Raw genomic sequence first — 22,532 nt, forward strand, 5'->3', positions numbered from 1 at the left:
GCTGCCCTTTGTCACCGATTCTGTTCATAACTTTTATGGACAGAATTTCTAGGCGCAGCCAGGGTGTTGAAGGGGTCGGTTTGGTGGACTCAGGATTGGGTCACTGCTTTTGCAGATGATGTTGTCCTGTTTGCTTCATCAGGCCGTGATCTTCAGCTCTCTCTGGATCGGTTCGCAGCTGAGTGTGAAGCGGCTGGGGTGAGAATCAGCACCTCCAAATCCGAGACATGGTCCTCAGCCGAAAAGGGTGGAGTGCCCTCTCAGGGTTGGAGGAGAGATCCTGCCCCAAGTGGAGGAGTTCAAGTATCTCGGGGTCTTGTTCACGAGTGAGGGAAGAATGGAGCGTGAGATCGACAGGCGGATCGGTGCGGCATCCACAGTGATGCAGGCTCTGTATCGGTCTGTCGTGGTGAAAAAGGAGCTGAGCCGTAAGGCAAAGCTCTCAATTTACCAGTCGATCTACGCTCCTACCCTCACCTATGGTCATGAGCTATGGGTAGTGACCGAAAGAACGAGATCGCGAATACAAGCGGCTGAAATGAGTTTCCTCCGCAGGGTGTCTGGGCTTTCCCTTAAAGATAGGGTGAGAAGCTCAGTCATCCGGGAGGGGCTCAGAGTAGAGCCGCTGCTCCTCCGCATCGAGAGGAGTCAGATGAGGTGGCTCGGGCATCTGATCAGGATGCCTCCTGGGCGCCTCCTGGTGAGGTGTTCCGGCACGCCCAACCGGGAGGAGGCCCGGGGAAGACCCAGGACACGCTGGAGGGACTATGTCTCCCGGCTGGCCTGGGAACGCCTTGGGCTTCTCCCGGCAGAGCTGGAAGAAGTGGCCAGGGAGAGGGAAGTCTGGGCCTCTCTGCTTAAGCTGCTACCCCCGCGACCCGACCTTGGATAAGCGGAAGAGGATGGATGGATGGATGAGCACTTCCAGTTGTGCCGGAAGTGCTGTATTCCAGGACACCTTAATTCTCTGGGTACCCCTTGGCGGTGGCCACGGGCCCCAACAGGAATGAGCTTACCAGCTCTGTTCCCGTGGCCCCAATGCAGACCAGGACAGCTACCCTCTCGTGGCCCAAAGGGGGTATGGTCCCTCTTGTGGTCCTTCCAGGCATCCTAGCTGGGTAGGGTCCCGAGCCATCTGCCACTATATATGTATATATATATATATATATATATATATATATATATATATATATATATATATATATATATATATATATATATATATATATATATATAGTGGTGTGAAAAACTATTTGCCCCCTTCCTGATTTCTTATTCTTCTGCATGTTTGTCACACAAAATGTTTCTGATCATCAAACACATTTCACCATTAGTCAAATATAACACAAGTAAACACAAAATGAAGTTTTTAAATAATGGTTTTTATTGTTTAGGGAGAAAAAAAATCCAAACCTACATGGCCCTGTGTGAAAAAGTAATTGCCCCCTGAACCTAATAACTGGTTGGGCCACCCTTAGCAGCAATAACTGCAATCAAGCGTTTGCGATAACTTGCAATGAGTCTTTTACAGCTCTGGAGGAATTTTGGCCCACTCATCTTTGCAGAATTGTTGTAATTCAGCTTTATTTGAGGGTTTTCTAGCATGAACCACCTTTTAAGGTCATGCCATAGCATCTCAATTGGATTCAGGTCAGGACTTTGACTAGGCCACTCCAAAGTCTTCATTTTGTTTTTCTTCAGCCATTCAGAGGTGGATTTGCTAGTGTGTTTTGGGTCATTGTCCTGTTGCAGCACCCAAGATTGCTTCAGCTTGAGTTGACGAACAGATGGCCGGACATTCTCCTTCAGGATTTTTTGGTAGACAGTAGAATTCATGGTTCCATCTATCACAGCAAGCCTTCCAGGTCCTGAAGCAGCAAAACAACCCCAGACCATCACACTACCACCACCATATTTTACTATTGGTATGATGTTCTTTTTCTGAAATGCTGTGTTCCTTTTACGCCAGATGTAATGGGACATTTGCCTTCCAAAAAGTTCAACTTTTGTCTCATCAGTCCACAAGGTATTTTCCCAAAAGTCTTGGCAATCATTGAGATGTTTCTTAGCAAAATTGAGACGAGCCCTAATGTTCTTTTTGCTTAACAGTGGTTTACGTCTTGGAAATCTGCCATGCAGGCCGTTTTTGCCCAGTCTCTTTCTTATGGTGGAGTCGTGAACACTGACCTTAATTGAGGCAAGTGAGGCCTGCAATTCTTTAGACGTTGTCCTGGGGTCTTTTGTGACCTCTCGGATGAGTCGTCTCTGCGCTCTTGGGATAATTTTGGTCGGCCGGCCACTCCTGGGAAGGTTCACCACTGTTCCATGTTTTTGCCATTTGTGGATAATGGCTCTCACTGTGGTTCGCTGGAGTCCCAAAGCTTTAGAAATGGCTTTATAACCTTTACCAGACTGATAGATCTCAATTACTTCTGTTCTCATTTGTTCCTGAATTTCTTTGGATCTTGGCATGATGTCTAGCTTTTGAGGTGCTTTTGGTCTACTTCTGTGTCAGGCAGCTCCTATTTAAGTGATTTCTTGACTGAAACAGGTGTGGCAATAATCAGGTCTGGGGGTGGCTACGGAAATTGAACTCAGGTGTGATACACCACGGTTAGGTTATTTTTTAACAAGGGGCAATTACTTTTTCACACAGGGCCATGTAGGTTTGGATTTTTTTTCTCCCTAAATAATAAAAACCATCATTTAAAAACTGCATTTTGTGTTTGTGTTATATCTGACTAATGGTTAAACGTGTTTGATGATCAGAAACATTTTGTGTGACAAACATGCAAAAGAATAAGAAATCAGGAAGGGGGCAAATAGTTTTTCACACCACTGTATGTATATATATATATATATATATATATACAGAATATATATATACAGTATATATATATATATATATATATATATATATATATATATATATATATATATATATATATATATATATATATATATATATATATATATATATATATATATATATATATATGTATGTATGTATGTATATATATATATATATATACCTGTATATATATATATATAAACTCGGTGGTTTCCAGAAAGAAAAACTTTATTTGAATACAGCCAGAACAAACATGAGTCTTTTTCAGGTGTGATCTGGGCTCAGTGTCAAAACCGGTCACCACAGTTTCGTCTCTTTCGATCAAAAGAACACAAAATCTTCCTCTTCGGGAGCGGGAGCCCCAACTGGAGCAGAGGATATCTGGTGGAGAGACAAGGCAGTGAGACAAAAATGACAGCTGCGGTGCGGACTTTTAAATGTTCGAAGCCCCACGTAGTTAACCCCGACCCAGACAGGCAAACCACACAAGTCCAAATACACACGCTTTTTATTCACTTTTCTTTTTTTTCTACAGCACACAATGCACATTCCCCAGCACTAACTGCTCAGTCCTTTCTTCTTCTTTCTTTATTTTTCTGCCGTCTCTACTCCTCCACCTCCCGACTCCGGCTTCTTGAATGGAGTGAGGTTGCCCCTTTTATATTGCATCCAGAAGCACTCCATGTACTCCCTGACAATCATCCTGCAGCACTTCTTGGTGTAGCAGAAGTATTGCATGTACACCCGGAAACACTCTAGGTGCACCCAGATCTTCTTCTGGCAGCAATTCCAAGTGTGGTGGAAGTGCTATATTCCAGGGATATGTAGTTGTCCAGGCACCCCTTGGCTTTTGCCATGGGCCCCAGCAGGGTTGAGCTTCCAAGCTCCAATCCCATGGCCCTGATACAAACCAGGGAGGCTGACCTTTCGTGTCCGGAGGGAGGTATCGTCTCTCTCCTGGTCCTTCCATAAGAAAGGCAAGGGCCTCAGCCATCCTCCACTATATATATATATATATATATATATATATATATATATATATATATATATATATATATATATATATATATATATATATATATATATATATATATATTATATATATATATTTATATATATGCAACACAGTATCTGTCAAATAATACAAAGAGCACATGGCACGTGTTTCATCCTTATTGGGGCTCGTCAGATGTACGCACTTTTGTATCCTCTTACAGGGCATTGAACCTGTACTCTTTGTATTATTTGGTATATATATTTCTGTGAGTGTTTAAAAAATTCTTAAAGAGAAAAATCCAATAGCAGGTAGTTCAAGAAAAAAAAAATACGGTTATGTCCTGGTATTGTGCCAAAAATGTAGTAGATCGTCTACTTTTTTTGTTCTGTAAGCGCAAAGGTTTTGAGTTTGTATTCTAATTGCAGTGAAAAATAAAACATTTTGTACATCTCATGTTTTGTCTTTTTTCAACAGGATCAAATGACAAAAACTCTTCAATTAAATTAACCACAGGTAAGTTATTTTTATTTTTATGTATTAGGAATTCATAGCACATTAAAAAGATGAAATATATTATGTGGTAATATGGCATTAAATATATCATATTTCTTTTAACATTCAAATGTTCCAAGCTATAGACATGACATTGCTGAGCCTATTCACACATACGCATCCAGTGCTTACGCACACAAAGAGGATTTTACATTCATTAATTCAACAGAATACTTTCGGGGGAAGACTATAAAAACATCAGAACAATGGATTGCATCTCAACCTGGAATTGTGCATTTGCTACATTGTTGCTTTTGTTTTTTACAATTATTTTAAAGAGTTTACGTTATTTTGTAACATATGAGCAATGAAGACATGACCATATGTTACATAAAGTTTACCTTAATATGATATTTGACTTGATTGCAAAAGTATTCTGCAAACTGAAAAAAGTCAAATGATATCTGACTTTTTATCTAAAATTAAAGAGCAAGACAGTCCAAAAGGACTAAAGAGGAAGAGAAGACCCCTGCTTCATTAAGTCTTTTCTAACAGATTCATATGAAGGGTTACAATATAAAACTATTTTTTACTTAGGTAATCTTGGGAACAGAAAATATGTTTAGCATACCAAATCACCATATAGAAAACAGTGTGCAACTCCACTCGTTAACATTACTATAAAATAAAGCGGGCCACAGGATTTAAAATTGCAAAATGTAGATGTTTTAAGTTTATCATTTGCCTTTAAATCCACGTGTTTATTAATTGGGTTGAGGACCTACTGTAAGTGCAGTAATGCCATTGGCAGCAACAAATAGTATTTTCTCACTTTACCATATGAAATAAAATATTGAAGACTTTCTGAAGTGCTATAGAAGTAATACAAAACACATGTATAAATGTAAAAAATGCAACTAAATGTGAATGTACAAATGTAACTGTGCTAAGTAAAATATATGTACAGATAAATTTTATATATTTCCTAGGTGCACAATCTATATTTATTCGTTTACTAATTTAAGAGTATATACACTGCTGAAGTGTTATATCCTCTAAAACAACAGTGTTCAAAATGACCACCCATCCAAGGTTGCTTCCAACTTTGCACCCTCTGTTGCCATAACAGGAACGAGTGCCTTATAACCCCAAAAAGGATAGGGAATGGTTAGAACATAAAAGCTGTAAGTTTTAATAGGCTAGATTCTTGTAGTGCTGGTGAACAGCTACTCCAACATCGAATTAGTATGCAGTTTTCATTTTTATAGAACTTTTTAATTCAGAAATAATTTTCTTTAAGCCCTGCCCGGGGTTTGTTTCCTGCCTTGCGCCCTGTGTTGGCTGTGATTGGCTCCAGCAGACCCCCATGACCATGTAGTTAGGATATAGCGGGTTGGATAATGACTGACTTACTAACTGACTGATTTTCTTTAATTTTTTTAAGGAATTGCAACTACTGAAAATGATTCTCATATGAAGCATTCATCTGGTAAGTTTCTGTTTTTGGTTTATAACACAATCGCTGAGAAATGATAAGATTGTATTTCTAAGTTCTTGAAATGGTTTAAGCAAATATTCACTTTATAAATTTCAAATTAGCAAATCTAATAGATATATACATATATACAATGCATGAAAAAAAAAGAATCTTAAAGGAATTATTCTGAAACAAAGCACACTAACAAATGAGTGTTAAACATGAAGTTTGTCCCAGGGAGTCATTTAGAATAAAATTATAAAGAAATCAACAGCTAAGTGGAACTTTCTTATTCAGTCCAGCTCCTTGCTAGACAACAGTCGGCATACTGCCTTATTCCTCACCTCCCTTCAGTGCTCAGAAACAGAGTACTCCTGTATCAGTTTTCTTTCTACTTTTGTAGTCAAAAGTGTTTCATTTATTATATTCTATTATGTCTTTTAATAGTCTGAAAAATGACATAGAAGAAAAAGAAAAAAGTGAATACACAGTACCTGCATACTGTTTGAAATGTTTATGTAAACCAACATTTATCAGACAGTAAGCCATGGGAAAAACAGGAGCTACTGGATCCCAAACAAATTAGTCAAACTGATAAACAACATCATGTTGGTGCAGTGGGTAGCGCTGCTGCCTCGCAGTTAGGAGACCCGGGTTTGCTTCCCGGGTCCTCCCTGCGTGGACTTTGCATATTCTCCCCGTGTCTGCGGGGGTTTCTTCCCTTTGTTTTCTGCCTTGTGCCCTGTGTTGGCTGGGATTGGCTCCAGCACACCCCCGTGACCCTGTAGTTAGGATATAGCGGGCTGGATAATGGATGGATGGATAAACAACATATCCCACTCAGAAGTAAAAATGTATTGTTAATTTATAGTAGGAAAGTTGTAAGCTTATAACCTTAATTTAAATAAAGGGAAACTGAGTAATTGCATTAAGCACAAATTAAAAAACATATCGTTAGAAATGAGCTGCTGTTAGCCAACTTAGCATGGAATTAAAAGTAGAGTATGTATGGGCATCACTGTAAAAACATCATATATGCCATTTATTTACATTCTGAAGACTTTTACCTGCTAATGTTAAAACTGTTATAAACCTGACATTCATGATTGTCCACAAACATCCACAAATGTATTTGTAAGACTGTTAATGAGTCAACGGGTTTGCAGATTCACCAGTATTAGTAGAGGAAGATGAGACAAGAAGGGTATTCACAAGTCAAACAAATAAAAAGAAAATATAGAGAAAGCCAAGAGTAAAGCTCTGTGTCAAAAGCTTCCTAACACACACACTGATGCTAAACAAGTAAATAAGTTACAGTTTTAAAAATAAAATGAATTCCACAAAACAAACTGGTAACACAGCCAGCCTGTCAGGAAAGCTAAGCTCACCTCTTTATATGAGATTTTAAAGGCAATTAAATGGACACAAATTTAAATTTTTTGGACCAGACTAAAAAAAATTGCATTCCTTTTTCATTGCATAATTAATCAGGCATATGTGTGCACTGTATGTGTTAAATGACTTCATCTTTTTATTCTACTGTTACCATGTTAGGAAATGTAAGAGGTCAGAAAAGGGATAAATGGGTGTTTTATATTTGTCAGCTTATATAAGCTTTCTGGATCTCAATGTAAAAATGAATAGATTCCCACTGAGTAATGTTTCTATACAAATCACTCCTGGGATGAAGAAAATATGAACAGCTGGATATGGCCACTGTAAAAATATGGATACTCATTAAATCTGATGTTCTATGACAGGAAGATAAAATACAGAAAACAGCACATGGTGCAAAAAGCCCTCACAGTACCTATAATTAGTTTGAAAACTGAAGCTAAACAGCAGTCTTATGTTGAGCTTGCAAATGCTTACTTCAACCCTGACTCTGCACAGTTAGTTAGGTCACCTGCTGATTTGAAGCTCACAAATTATGGAGACAATAATATGCAAAAATCTCAGACACAGAGGAAAAAATGACTTAAAAATGGAAAGCAAAACTAGAGCAAAAAATGGTGGAGTCAATTGCAACGTTTAAAATGATCTGGTCACAGCTCTAGTTTTGTTTGTCTCAAAATAGCAACTAAGAAAACATGATCATGCCTGCCATTCAATGTCTTCACTTAATATGATGTTATGGTGTGTTATCCATCTTTAATCCCTGGAAACAATAGCAAATATACAGCAAACAAAGCAAAAAGAAAAACACAAATAAGCCATTAGCGCGAAAGCAGCAGAAAGTGAGCTTAAATCACTGTTCGACAGAACAAGTTTACATAAAAATATGTTAAGGTCAAATGTGCAGTGAGTTGCAGTAGACAGAACTGCATGGTCAGTAGAAGATTGAATTGTATTTGTGAGCAGCCAGTAATTGGAAAAGAAAAAACTTTAATAGGGCCAAATTGAAATCCAGAGGTAAAATGAATAAATGAAAGCAATGTGATTTAAGTCTGATTTCATGCAAAGTTGTGATTAGAACTTCTTACCTTAATATTATGAAAATTAAGCTAATCACCATCTGTGAATAAAGTAATTAGGAAGTGTTAAGATTTTTAGGTCTTATTGAAGGTGTGGAAAAATAACATTTGGGAAATTTCTGTTACAGCCACAACTGAAAAGCTGTATAAAAGCCCAAGGAGAAATGTAGAATAAACAAAGTAGGGGCTGTAAGTACAGTACCAGCAGCAGCCATGGAGCTGAAAAGTTAAAAGCTTAAAAGTGAAGTGCTAGGAATTTGCAGGGTAGAACTAACAGAAGTAACCCCAGTAGCAGCTTGGGCCAAAAACATTAGAAGCAACAGAGGTTTGGAAAGTAAATTTATATATATATATATATACATACACAAAATTACTAAAAGCATACATTGCACATTAGTCAAACAACAGCTAGCTATACTGTATACATGTATATATGGCGATTTGGGATTTTTGAACAAGGATATCTAACAAAGTGTCCAGTGACTCTTTTGCCACATTTTACCTTGCAACAGATGTCAGTCTGCTCACACAGTACAGTAACAAGTATATGGAAATTTGGAACAATGGTCTCAACCTTGTTACTGGAACAAATATACCAGCGATATTTTCACCTGATCCTTTTATGAAACTCTTCTTACCTTATTATTCTATATTGGGATAAAAGATTTGAATAATTCATTAATAAATTAGTTCTTACTACAAAAGAAAGATAAAGAAAAAAAAACCACTGAATTTAGATACTGTGACATTTTTTTAAGATTTGAGGACTAATTTCCATCCATCCATTTTCTAACCCGCTGAATCCGAATACAGGGTCACGGGGGTCTGCTGGAGCCAATCCCAGCCAACACAGGGCACAAGGCAGGAACCAATCCTGGGCAGGGTGCCAACCCACCGCAGGAGGACTAATTTGGATCTCTGAATTAATTACTCACTTTAACAGCTCAAATAGGAAAGAATAAAGCTGTGTTACCAATCTGTTTTGGATTGTCTGCATTGTCTTCCACACCCCACTAGTTAGGAAGTTTTTGATTGCTTTAGAAATGTTCTAGTAGGCCTGTTGAGTATTATGAAACCATTAATATTTGTTACATGATATGTATTTAACATTTGGTGTGCAGTAAGAGGAACATCTGCATATATTCTCATAATTTATGTGCTTATTTATTTTTACAGAAAATAAAATACTGTGGGTGCTCCTTCCAGTATTTGCTGTTATGTTGGTGGCAGCCATAGTATTTGTGAAGTTCAAGTGCATGAAAACACACACAGAAAGTCCAGGTAAAATAAAAAAAAAATCATTTTCTTTTGTTCATTCCAATGAAGATTTTTACTTATTTAAGTAAAGTTTTCAAAATAATGAGATCAGGTTAGTAAGAATTTCTGACTCAGTATTTGATGCAGATAGGCTCCCCATCATGCATGGACCTTTGTTAAGTTTCATTATAGAGCTCTCCATTAAAATGCCTTACACCATGAATGGCACTCATTACAAAGAAAGTGCTTGTTACATGTTACAGAAATAAAGAGAAGTGTACTGTTATGCTTACAGTGTGCTGTGGATCACAAGAATTAATGTTTGAATATTTTTAGAAAATTGGTCAATGATAAAAATACACATTAAAAACCTTAGGTCAACTGCTATACTGCCAATGGCTTAGCTTCATTAAAATCTTTCATTTGAAACCCTCAGATAACATATAAGGTACTGCCTTAACAACAGCTAGGAGTTAAAAGAAAGTATTTATATATGATTTTGTGATTTTAATTTTGAAATTACACTTATTGGCAAATGCTCAGCAATATAATGAAAAGCTCATTTGCATGATATTTATACAAAGATAACCAATCAATTTAAACATCAGTAAAAGCCACTTCAGCAAAACTACACACAATGCAAAGTTACTACAACTGAGTACAGAATTTCAAGAGTATGGAACAGCTTATAGAAAAAAAGGAGTATTCTACTTATGCACTATATGCAAGAAAGAAAAATATGTTCTTGACCTCCTTAGACACCAAATTGTGTAAATGTTCCTGGGTTTTTGTAAAATCTGTTGAAATAGGGGTCTGGATTGTCTTCACCCTTTGTTGTAATGCACAAAAACTACAGCAATCTGTAATGCCTTTATATTAAATTAACTAATACTAATGAAGACTCAGAAAAGTTTCTTAGTCATCTGAAAATGTTGAGGCATAGATGTGCACTGTTTATTGCTGGGACAACAAAGGCACTGTGGATACTTTTTGACTTATCCTCATACTTAAGCAATAAAGAAATGGCATATACATTTAAAATATACATTTAGTTGCGCTGTGCAACATACAGTATTTATATATATAAGGATCAAAATTCTGTCCATTAGCTATGTTCTTCTGATTAGGATCATAAGGGCAAAATAAAACAGTTTTCAAACCAAGATAAGAATGTTTTTTCAAATTGTATGATTCAATTCATAGCATGTCTTATTTTATTGGTTCATATATTAACAAGTAAAAATGACAAATGTTTTATGTTTGTATCTTATAACCAGATGCAGCTGAAAGTAGTAAAGAAATGTAAGTTCTCTTGTTAATTGTATTTACTATTTTTAAATATGTAGTATGAATGAGATTCTCCACAATTCAGAAAATAGCATGAAGAATATAATTGGTTAAACATTTTAGAAATATACACTGTAACAGAAAAGGGAACCCTTGTGGCATCTTTTCATACTTGGAATAATATGAAGAAAGTTACAGGTGTCAAAAAGGTGCTTATTTACATGGTCACACAACAGAAGGACACAAAATACAGAAAAAGATCAAACACACCTAGGCTGGGACCTCATGTATAAACGGTGCATATGCACAAAAATATTAAGTACACCCGTTTCCATGCTCATGTTGAGATGTATAAAAACTAAACTTGCTGTAAAGCTACACATATTTTCACAGCAGCCTCAGACCATGTGTACACATGTTTCTGCTCGGTTTTGGAAATGGGTGGCACCCAGCATCAAAGCAGTGCTACTGTTTTGTGTGGTTTCCCTTTTTTTTTAGAGTCACATCCATGACAAGGGGTGTATCAAATACACCAAAATTAATTGCATATCATTTACAAATTTAAGGCACTTCATTGTAATTAGTCTGTAACAATATAATAGTGCACAGAATGGCCAAACTATTCCAACTACCACAGCAGCTGTAGTGTTGTTACAAGACATTGCAAATGGAAGAATTAGAAGAGTGCATATTTAGAGATAATACTGATTTCTTGTCCAGTGATGATGAATGACTAAGTTGATTTAGATTTCCAAGAGCTATCCTCTTTACAAAGGCAGACATTGAGAAATTGTACCTGTTCCCTTGCAAGTTCTGTCCACCCTCGGGTTTTAGCCACAGGAGCTTTTCAACATAAACTGGCTGACTGATTGGGTATTTCTCAGTCATCACTGAGTTGTGCTATGCCAGCTGTATAGGATGGTATTATCCCCTTGTCATCCAGATATAAAATATTTCCTTACAATGTGGTTGAACAGGCAAACATCAAAGTACAATTCACAGTAACATCCATTTTTACAAATTTATGAAGTTGCTTATGTATATTGAAAGCATTTACACTCTATTAATGTGCAAATTATCTGTGATGCAAAAATGCATCTGATTAATGTAATAGTAATAGAAATAGTAGTGTGGGGAGCAAGCCTTTAAAATGGTGTTTTGTGTGATGGTTGGCTTCTCAAGAATAAAATAAATTTAATATTACTCCTTTGGTCATAATTCTAAGTTATCTGTATGATATAACCATATAACATCATTACTTAGGGGATAGTGGGCACCCGCTAAGAACATGGCTTCCCACCCTGCTCGCCAACCCACTGACTAAGTGACATTAAAATGACAGTCATAAGTGTCTCGCCAATAATTGCAGCAGCTCACTGATCAAACGGTGTGAGACCCAGAATTCCGCTGCCTCCTTCAGTGGTGTTGACACTCAGACGGTGAGCTGCAACTAGCCTTTTCACATTGGCTTTGATATCTAACCACTTCTTTTTTATTTCAGGCACTGTGTGACTTTCTGAACTTGAACTTTTGAATGCCTTCACCACACTGTGCCACTCCATCAATTTCATTCTCTTGCTTATACCACTGCTTAAGCCACCAAATAATGTTTTCCTTGCTTCTACTAAACTGAGCAGGATCTTCATTTTCCATTCTTGCAGTGCTTTTGCCAGTGTCTTTTAACAAAACACTGAATGGAAGGGGCTACTTATATTGATTAGCATGGGCTGTAGGTGTGTGCATGTGCATTAAATGGGATTTATAAAGAGAAAGTTCATAGAATTTGCTGACACACAGCTTTATGCCTCTGATTTTTTTTGTTTGTATGCCATGTTTTAGTATGAATTCTATGCAAAGCATTACACGAGGCCCCAGCTCTCTCTCTCTCTAGGTCTTCTTAAGTGGGCTTACAATTCTGTCTCACATGGAGATGCCTCATCCATGCCTAGTATCTTTCTAATCCTCCATGGACCCTACCACTAATTTCTGTCTCACTCTCTAAAGGGCCCTAAAAAAATTATTTTGTGGCGTTTTGTTACACTTGGCAGGTCTTTTGTTGGTAACGCGGATCGGCATTTGATGAATATAACAATCAAAACTAATTTAGGCTAACTCTACTCAGTGTAAATTTGTTTAACTTTAACCATGATCTAATGAAATTCCCACAAAAAGACAAAGTTGGCAGTATTTTTTATTTCAAAAAGTGTTAGAGAACTAATTCTAAATCTCTGGGCTTAAACTTAATGATTGTCAGGGCCATATTGTCCCAGTGAAGAAAGATTGGGACAAAAATCAATTTTCCTTGAGTTGTTATTATAGTATGTCATACAGTATGTGTAAACTTTTCCATTACAGTAGTCATATTATCACATCACCTTGAGATCTCTATACATCAGCTAAGGTGCATGGGCCACCCTATCAAAAAGGCCATGGAAAAAAGTGGGATCCATAGCAAAGTTGAAATGTTGAAACTATTAATACGAACATGAGTCCTAACCTCATTTTTGCCAAAATGCACCTAGCAGAATTTCTGGGATCATTTTCCCTGAAAAGATAACTCAAAACTGAAATATTCAGCCTGCACAGATTAAGTGTGGCATGCCCAGAGAACAATGCATGCTACAGTAAGAACCTAATATCAACAGTCAAGCATGGTGTTAGTTGCCTTATGGTTTGACGATGCTTTGGTACAGGAGCTGTATAACGCTTTATATTTGAAGAAACCATGAGCCACACAGATAGAAATGATTAAGTTAAAAGAGTTTTCAGAATGATTAACAAATGGACATTTTAGAATGCCTAGTCAAAATCTAGGCTGAAGGCCACTTATTAAGGATGCATGCTTGAAATCCCATAAACGTTATACAGAAGAAGTTATACAGTAAATAGTGGTCTTCTTTATAGCATTGTGAGAGACAATCACAGGTAATGTATGCACTTTTTTATTGTCGTATAATGGGTTATTGAAATCAAGCAGAAAAATAGTGTTTCACAAGTAATGCATTGGGTGTTGCACAACTTTCTTAAAGAAAAAATGAAATATATTTCAAACTTTTATGTTATTGGTTTACATAGGTACTATTTCTGGTGATATCATGTTGTGATAATAATCACTATGTACTTTTTTTGCTACAGAGTAGCGTGAAATTAGATAAAAACATCACAGCCAAGTGGGAGAATGCTGACTAATCAGATGACCCATCCAGCAACGAAAATGTCGGTGGCATAGTGGAACGCTTCTGACATCTTGCTGGATCCTCCTCATTATAAACACTCACACAATTACATATATGTAGGATTCATGTCAGAACTGTCTGGTTATTAATACCTTCACAAACTCTGGTTTTTGTGACCATATTGGTCAAGCAGACATCAGCACTTCCCAAAACAACCTGCTTGTGTCTTTCACATGTTTTCTGTTTTCCCTAACCTGACTTACATCTGTGATTTGTCAATCTCCCTTGCAGGCTCTCTGTCTCGGCTAAATTGCATGGATTTGTGAAATAAATTTCACAAATTACATTTGGCACAAATAACCTTCTTGTTACACACATGTAATTATTTCTATATCTAACATACATGTAATTGTCTTCAGTCAAAGCCAGGAGCATATCTAAACCACTTTGGGTTAAGTTAGAAATGGCAAAGTTCAGAGATTCAGTGAATAGCCTTTGCTATAGACCATCAGATTCTCATATATCAAACAAAAACATGTTTTCATGAATGAAAAAATGTTTAAAATATGTAAAAGAAAATTGAAATAATACTTTTACTGCAAGATTGCCTCCTCGACCAATCTGACTTAAGGCCAAAATGATGTAACTGCCATACTTTATTTCTTACTATAAATAAAGAAAAACAAAAGGGCTTTATCTTTTCAGTAGTAGAAATCAAAATATTGTTAATGCTGAAATTATCTTCGATTGTCTAAATTAATGAACATCAAAACAAATGCACATATTTACAGAAAGCAGTTTTTTGGTAATGAGGAATAGCCTACAAAAGGCAAAATGGAAAAATAAAAGCACTGCTAATATAAATATTGTATGGTGTTACTTCTGATTGTATGGTCTACTGTATATTCTGATTTTGATGAATAATTGTATGGTGACATTCTGGTTCAAGGTCAATCCATTAAAAATAAAATTAAAACAAAAGTAGTCTAAATAGATGTGTAAAGGCATTAACAAAAGACCAAAAAGTTAACAGTAGAGGAAATTTAACAAAGAGAGAAAAAAAAACATTCACACCTAGAGGAATATTACAATCACCAAGTAGCATGTACAGTTCTGGATACTATACTCTAAAAGAAAGAAAGCATGCGAAGGAGCTCTGCAGGGAGTAGATTTAATGATTTTCATGACTTTGATCATTTTTTTCACACTTCAGAATATTTCTTACTGACATTCACATGTTTTCCATATTTCTGTGTATGACAATTCTGCATCAGTCATTACTGTAGTTATAAATTATTATAGAACTAGTTGTTTTGGATTTGCCACTACACACTTTAGTTTTTAAGTTAGGTATGTCTCTATCTTAATTTTGATCTTTTGACCTGTCATTCCCTGCTCTTGTCCCTGCTACTTTCTGTTTCTTAGCAGTACAACTGAAAGCAAGTGCATCCTCCAGCTAATGGGGATTTCTGATATATATCAGGTTAAAGGAATTAAATTCCTTTACAAAAGAAATTATAAGTGGACCTAATCCACATCTTCAAAATTTTTAAAAGCACTGATAAACCTAACCCAGCAGAACTTATTTAAAAAATGAATTAATGACTCAAAGACACATGTGGTAATATCAAGAAGAAATGGAAGAAATTTAAAATGAGGGTAATGGACCAGGTAGTGACTGGCTTCCAGAGGGAGAGGCAAATGCCTATTAAATTTAAAAGTCTGCCAAACTAATCAAAAAATCAAAAATGTATCCAAATAGTCAAATGTAATCAATCAATAGTCAAAAATTCCTGAACCTTGCCTTTGATCCTTTGCTTGTTTAAGCTGGTTGTCAGTGTTTTTAGATTCTTCTGTCAGTTTTACAATGTGTGCTATCATCTTATATAATGGCTGTGTGATAAGCATGAAAAACTTAATTAACTTTAGAGAAGCTTGCAGGTAGAAATAAAAAATGTTACAAGACCAGGAAATAAAACTGGTCAAAAGGCAGGCAAAAGCAGGAAGAGCAAAATCAAGCAGCAAGCACCAAAATAACAGACAAAAAAAAGCAAAAGTCCTAGCTAGTTTGTTTAGAATTTGTTGGACATTACGCATACCAAACCACCATCTTAAATACTTATTTTGTGATGATGACATGTGCAATATGAGTGAACATTTTGTAGCAACCAGAGAAACAATTACGAGGGATATTCAAAAAGTTTCTGCACTTAAGTATTTTCATTGGAAATGGTGAAGGAGGGAGGAGGAGTAATTGGTCAATAAAAAGTTGGTACAACGCTGGGAAAATTGCAAAGGAAGGTGACTTTGTAGAAAAGTGATGCAATTTGTTTTTGAAATTCTTAATAAATAGAGTTAAAAAAAAGTGTGGAAAATTTTTGAACATCCCTCGTATATACAAAATGGCCACATCAATAAAAACTGGGTGTGAAATAGTAAAATCCACATCATAAAGGTGATGTTATGATATCGGCATAATAAATATAAAACTGACAGTTAAAAATACTTGTTAAAAAAAAGAAATGACTAACTGTATAAAAAATAATAACCATGACAAAATCATGATAAACATTGCTGCCTCTATGGAAATACTGTAAAAATGGTAGCAGCTGTGAAGAAATTAAACCACAACATGGCGACACAGTGACATTACCAATTACACCAGCAATCGCTTTCAAGTGCACAGTGTACATAAACATCCTTTGTGCTCTAAAAAAATCTTTAAACCCAATCAGTAGTTAATCTTAACTGTTGAAAAAAAACCTGATGATCTGTGCCTGTATTTATTAAGTGTCTCAGAGTAGGAAATCATCCTAACTGGCTCAAAAAACTCAGAGTGACTTAAATTTGGTCCTGCTCCTAAGAGTACTAGTAGTATAATTTTATCAAATTTCCTAAATTAGAAAATTACTCCTAACTTTACCAGGATTTAGGAGAGATAGTGAGCAGAAGATGGCATTCCGTCAAAGAACATATTTCTATAAAGAAGAAACATTTGGAAACACTGGACAACAATGAACTCATAAAAGGATATGGAATAATATTTGTAACAAATCTTGTATGCCATGGGATCGGTCCATCTACTGAAGAAGCCATGCGCTGTCAGACAAAATTGAAGTCTTTGAAACTTTGTTTTTGGACACAGGAAAAAATGCAGGTTTGCATTAACAATGATTTTGGAACATCACAACCAACGATTTCTCATATTTTGCACCAAACTTTAAACATCCTTACCACGGATGAGGTAGTATGCAGATTTATACATACAGTATACACAACACTTCATATAAAGTAATGTTAAAAAAAGTTGCATTCCAGCAAATCACTGGTTTTCCTGGAGTTACTGTTGTGACTGATGGCACACACATCAAGATCATTGCCACATTAGTAGATGAGCATGCATATGTGAATTGCAAGCAATATCATAGTATCTACAAAAATACAAACTGTACTCTAGTACCCAACATATTACCTTAAAGATGGGTGAGGCTGGATGGGTGATTGACACCGAAATGTCACACAGGTACACTGAGCTCTGCATTTTAAAAATCCGTGGAACATTCACCTTTTATGTTACAAGCCTGGGAACACTCAAGAAGGTAAACATAGACTACTTGAGCATTAGAATAATAGAGCTTCACAGAAAATAACAGAGTGATCTCGGAGAGAAGCACGGCATGCAACACTGGAAGATGATCAGGAATACTGATAAGTGAATGTGACTTCAGCAACAGTGCAGGAATAGCTGTGACTAGTTTCAGTCACTATTATTTTACAAGGCATTCCTCATGGCTGTAACAGCAGGAAGGTAATTCTACTAAAAGTACAGCTGAAAATAACTCATTGTTAAAGAAATGTCCCCATTATTGGTCTTTGCTGTCATTCAGTCTGTGTGTCCTGGTGGTTCTACCTCGGTGCTTATTACAGTATTGTTCTTGATGTTTATTGTGAAGTGGCCACAATTACATGAAGCTTAGCAGAATACCCTGCCTTATTATGATTTTCTTCTTCCTCTTCTACTCCTTCTCACTGCTACCTTCTGGCTCAGGGTACCATAAAATGTCAATGTCAATTTATTTATATAGCACATTTAAAACTACATTGGAATGCTGTGGCCAAAGTGTTTTACAATAATAGAATAAAAAGAAAACATACAAATAACATAAATAACATAAATAGAAATAAAATATATCTCTCTATTATAAAAAAAAATCCTCGAAGAAACACAAGGGCGTCGAGACGTGATCTTCACGTTAAGATCACAGAAGACATTTAAAAGAAACCGCAAGACGAAAGAGATTACAAAAGCATCGAGACATGATCTTCACGTTAAGATCACGGAAGACATGTAAAAGAAACTGCGAGATGAAAAAGACTGGCCACAAAGCGTCTCGCAGTGACCTTAAACATGAGACTTTGTGCCAAGAGATTGACCCAGGACCGTCTCGCAATGACATGGAACATGAGATTCTTGCAAGACACGCCCTACTTACAATCAATATCGAATAAGCCAAGAGGCAGCAAAACATTCAGTTGTCTAAAGGATTTGAGCACACACAGTTCCAGGGCTCTCAGTGCATATAAAGTGTATAAGGACAGTATGTTATATATGAAACGTCAACAAATAAGCGAAGAAGAAAGCAGTGTGAAGAAAAGAGACGTTGGAGAGAAAAAAGAGCAAAAAAGAAAAACAATAATCTAGGTTCAAATTTAGAAAATAAGGAAAGTAATCATCAGCCCGGAACAAGTGGAATTGAAAAAAAAAAAGCACATCCAATCCGGCTCACAATTAAAAGACAGAGTAAAAGACAAAGTAGAACTTCACAAAGACATTCACAAATGTTGGCTCTATACACATGCAGAGCAGGTTAGAGATTATGAAAGCAGTGGAATTCGAAAGGCTCAAAAAAAAAAAAAACAAAACGGTACGATACACAAGTGAAGAAAGTTAAAGGATATGAAAGTAAACTACCTGGATTGGCACCCAAGTGCAGTGGATGACACCTCAGCACCACACTGGAACAGTGTGAGGTTTGTTTTTGGAGGCTGGAGTGCGAATCCTGCCACCAACCCCAAAGTTTCCCCTGTATGTTGGAGGGCCTGCTTGCTGGGCTAGATGCAGATTGACGTCACATTCAGGACAAAGCAATTGCAGGTGAAGGGTCTTATGAAGTAGAGCTACTTCTAGCATTTACAGGATTTGAATTGGTAAGATAAACCTGAAAAAAATGGTCCCAAAACATGACAGTATATAGACTCTGCTTCTAGCTATACTTTCTTTTTCTTTTACTTTCTCTCATAATTACATTCTGTGGAATTCCTCAAAATGTATTTTATAATCTAGCATCGGAATCTGTTTTGTATGAACTTTAATATTAACTTTAATTGATGTTACTAATTTTTAATTATGCTTTTCCACATATAGTAGTTTCAGGACTTTAATCAAAAGTATTCACAATTATTAAATATTACAATTGTACTGTATATAAATCCTATAGCATAAAACCAAAGCTACTATTACTCATAAACTGATAGATAAACAAATATGCAAGTTAACAGATAAAAAGATGTAAGTGGGTACGAAAGGTAATAAAGTTCAATAACTAAATATGTCCAGATAATTTGTGTGATATTTTTGTAACACTTTTTTTAACTAATAATTATTCTTTTTTTAAACAGAAATTCTGCCAACAAAGACAGTGTAATGCTTCTTGGTCTGAAGGCAACTGCTGAAACTCATGGTGGGTGCTTGAATAAAATACATTGGGCATTTAATTAGATAGATAGATAGATAGATAGATAGATAGATAGATAGATAGATAGATAGATAGATAGATAGATAGATAGATAGATAGATAGATAGATAGATAGATAGATAGATAGATAGATAGTACTGAAGGCACTGGATAAATCAAAAAACAAAAACCTCACATTTCTGCCAGCTATGCCCAAGTGAGATAAGCCTTGCGAAGCCAACAGATAGTTGCCTCCTCCACTCCAACCTTTATCTGATAGGCAAATTGGTCCTGCAGTTTTTTCTGTGTGTAGATTCTTCAGGTGTCTCCTCACTTGGTCTTCAGTTATATACAGCCCATACTGATGGTGAGAGGGAGACTCATTACTGGCAATTCCAGTTGAAATGGAAAGAGTTGTTTATGTAGTAGAGATGGAGAGGAGGGACATGTCATTTGAAGAAGAGTATGCCCATTCTTTAAGTGTTGGTTTTGATTTAATTTATCTTAATATTCTTTTGGAAATTCAACTACCATATTCTGTTTTATGTTTCTTTTAATTTGCAGGATCTGGAAGATAAAATGAAGATCATCAGTAACAACAGAAATTCCAAAGAAAATTTATTTTACAGTAAAACTTGTTATTTTTCCAAATGTGACAAAGCAAATATATACAGTTCTTTTATGAACAAGAGCAACAGGCATGAGAAAATGTCATTGTACATTTTTGTAATTGAATCCATAAATTAAGTGCATTTTCATCACAAAGAAGTCTTGCTTTCTTTTTACAACGCGACACAAAATCTTCCTATAGATGAATCATTTGAAACTAAATTTGAAACTTATGCACATTGTGCTTTATTTACTTCCTACCTTTTCTTTTCACATTTTATGATGTTACTTCAAAGAATGCAAGTAAAGAAGCCACAACCATACTGTATACACTGTACTGAATGAAAAAGTAAAAACACTGCACTTCCTTTACTTGTTTCTCCACTGCCATTATTTTGTGTCCTTTTTGCATATATTAGTCTTTTTATATTGCAGTTTATTATTTAGGATTTGCTAATGAATTGAGCAATAAGAAAATTGTATTTTAGAATGCAAATAACGAAAATAGAACTGCTTGGTGATATAGGTAGTTGATTTTAACAGCTTAATCTGGTGTATTAATGATATTCAAATGGTCTAGACAAGATGCATTGAGTAACATTTTTCATTACAACCAATTTTACAGTTGTAAGGTTTGTGCCTGCCTTTTAAGATTGTTCGTACTTAGCAACTTGCTGCTGTTGTCCACTTTATGCGAATGCAACAATACATTCAGTATATTTACGTTGTGTTAAAATATTACTTTTCAAAATACAACACAATACATGTTCTTTTATAGTTCCATATTGACAATTACACATCCAAACTTTACATAGACCATCACTGGATTTTTAAAAAATCTTCATATACGTAGAACTGATGTTTGCTTGAGTCATTATACTGAAAACTCTGCTGAATATATTTATGCTACTTTTAAAATGGAATATAGGCAAAACATGTCTGAATGGACTGCTGCATTTCATTCTTTTCCTTTTAGTTTGAAATTTGTATTTGACTAATGCTTTTTTGTATTTACTTAAATAATTTGTCTTCAGTATAATTCTGTACAATTGGGTGACTTTATTAAATATCATTCAAGTTTAATGCTATTTTCTAATCATTATTAAATAATTACAGATACAGAACAACTCTATATAAAATAATTTAATGTTTAATTTAACATAATTTTATGTACAATACACTGTGTGCTAATAAACAATACTAGTTACATCAATTAACTTTCTTGATTTTGCCACAGTGCATCAAAGAGCTCTGAACAAGTGAACTGTGACTTGGTACAATCATTTGTTTACTTTGATCTATATTTGTTTTCTTTAACACTAACATATATAGCTGAATACTACTGATATTGCATAATCACATTTTTTAAATTTTGCCTATATTATAAAAAAATTATTGGAGATATTAATTTATTTCCATTTTTAAAAAATATTACTCTAAAGTTCAATTTTGCCTAGTTGGTTATAATATTTTTATTTTGTTTAATGTTCAATTTATACATTCAGGAATAAATAAACCTTAATTGAATTTTGCATTTTGGGGTTCACATTATGTGACAGCCTTGTATTTTGATTCAATAAAATTATTGTCGAGCTTTTATTTGAGCATGTTTTGATATTTACTTTGTTATATATGATATAGATTTATAATAATAATACTAATAATCAGTATTATTTAATTTTTTTTACCGAGATTGTGTGAGATTGTAATTTTTCTTACAGTCAGATACCTTGCTCTTTAAAAAATTCCTGAATAAGATAAAGTGGAGAAACCAAGAAGTGTGTTGCTCCTTCATATTTCCATAGACTCAGGTTTGATTCCTAGGCCAATCACTGCCTTGTGGATTTTAAAAATCTGCCCATTTTCCTCATCGTTACATGACTTTTTCCCTGTGTAAATCCTGAGCACCAGTGGGCAAACCACATGTTTTGTTGAACCTTCAAGTGAAACTGAATAAACATAACATGAGATGCATCTACACATTTTAATACATGCTCCTATATTTAGCACTTCCGAAACATATAATATTGAGAAAAAAAAACAAACCATTAAATGTGGTATGCCCAAAAGTGAGTGTGCCTCTAGTTGATGCAGTAAAGCTTTTTATCTTTTAATTTTTAAGACCTCAGAACTTGATTTACTTGATAGGCTTTCAATTAAACCTTGAAAAATAAATA

The 22,532-nt window shown here is 35.5% G+C and overlaps 1 protein-coding gene across 2 annotated transcripts in view; it reads left to right on the forward strand.

The window, feature by feature from the left end:
• The window catches only part of LOC120532801 (cell wall integrity and stress response component 2-like), a 97,780-nt gene extending 75,826 nt beyond the window's left edge, over nucleotides 1-21,954 (forward strand). For both annotated transcript variants that reach the window (XM_039759184.1, XM_039759185.1), the window contains exons 12-17: nucleotides 4,323-4,361; nucleotides 5,785-5,829; nucleotides 9,468-9,572; nucleotides 10,826-10,850; nucleotides 19,691-19,752; nucleotides 20,311-21,954. In XM_039759184.1, the coding sequence (XP_039615118.1) occupies nucleotides 4,323-4,361; nucleotides 5,785-5,829; nucleotides 9,468-9,572; nucleotides 10,826-10,850; nucleotides 19,691-19,752; nucleotides 20,311-20,324 (290 nt within the window). In that variant the 3' untranslated portion in view covers nucleotides 20,325-21,954. The remainder of the gene's footprint in view (nucleotides 1-4,322; nucleotides 4,362-5,784; nucleotides 5,830-9,467; nucleotides 9,573-10,825; nucleotides 10,851-19,690; nucleotides 19,753-20,310) is intronic.
• Nucleotides 21,955-22,532: the final 578 nt, after the last annotated feature.

Source organism: Polypterus senegalus, chromosome 7, assembly GCF_016835505.1.
Source record: "Polypterus senegalus isolate Bchr_013 chromosome 7, ASM1683550v1, whole genome shotgun sequence".
NCBI lineage: Eukaryota > Metazoa > Chordata > Cladistia > Polypteriformes > Polypteridae > Polypterus > Polypterus senegalus.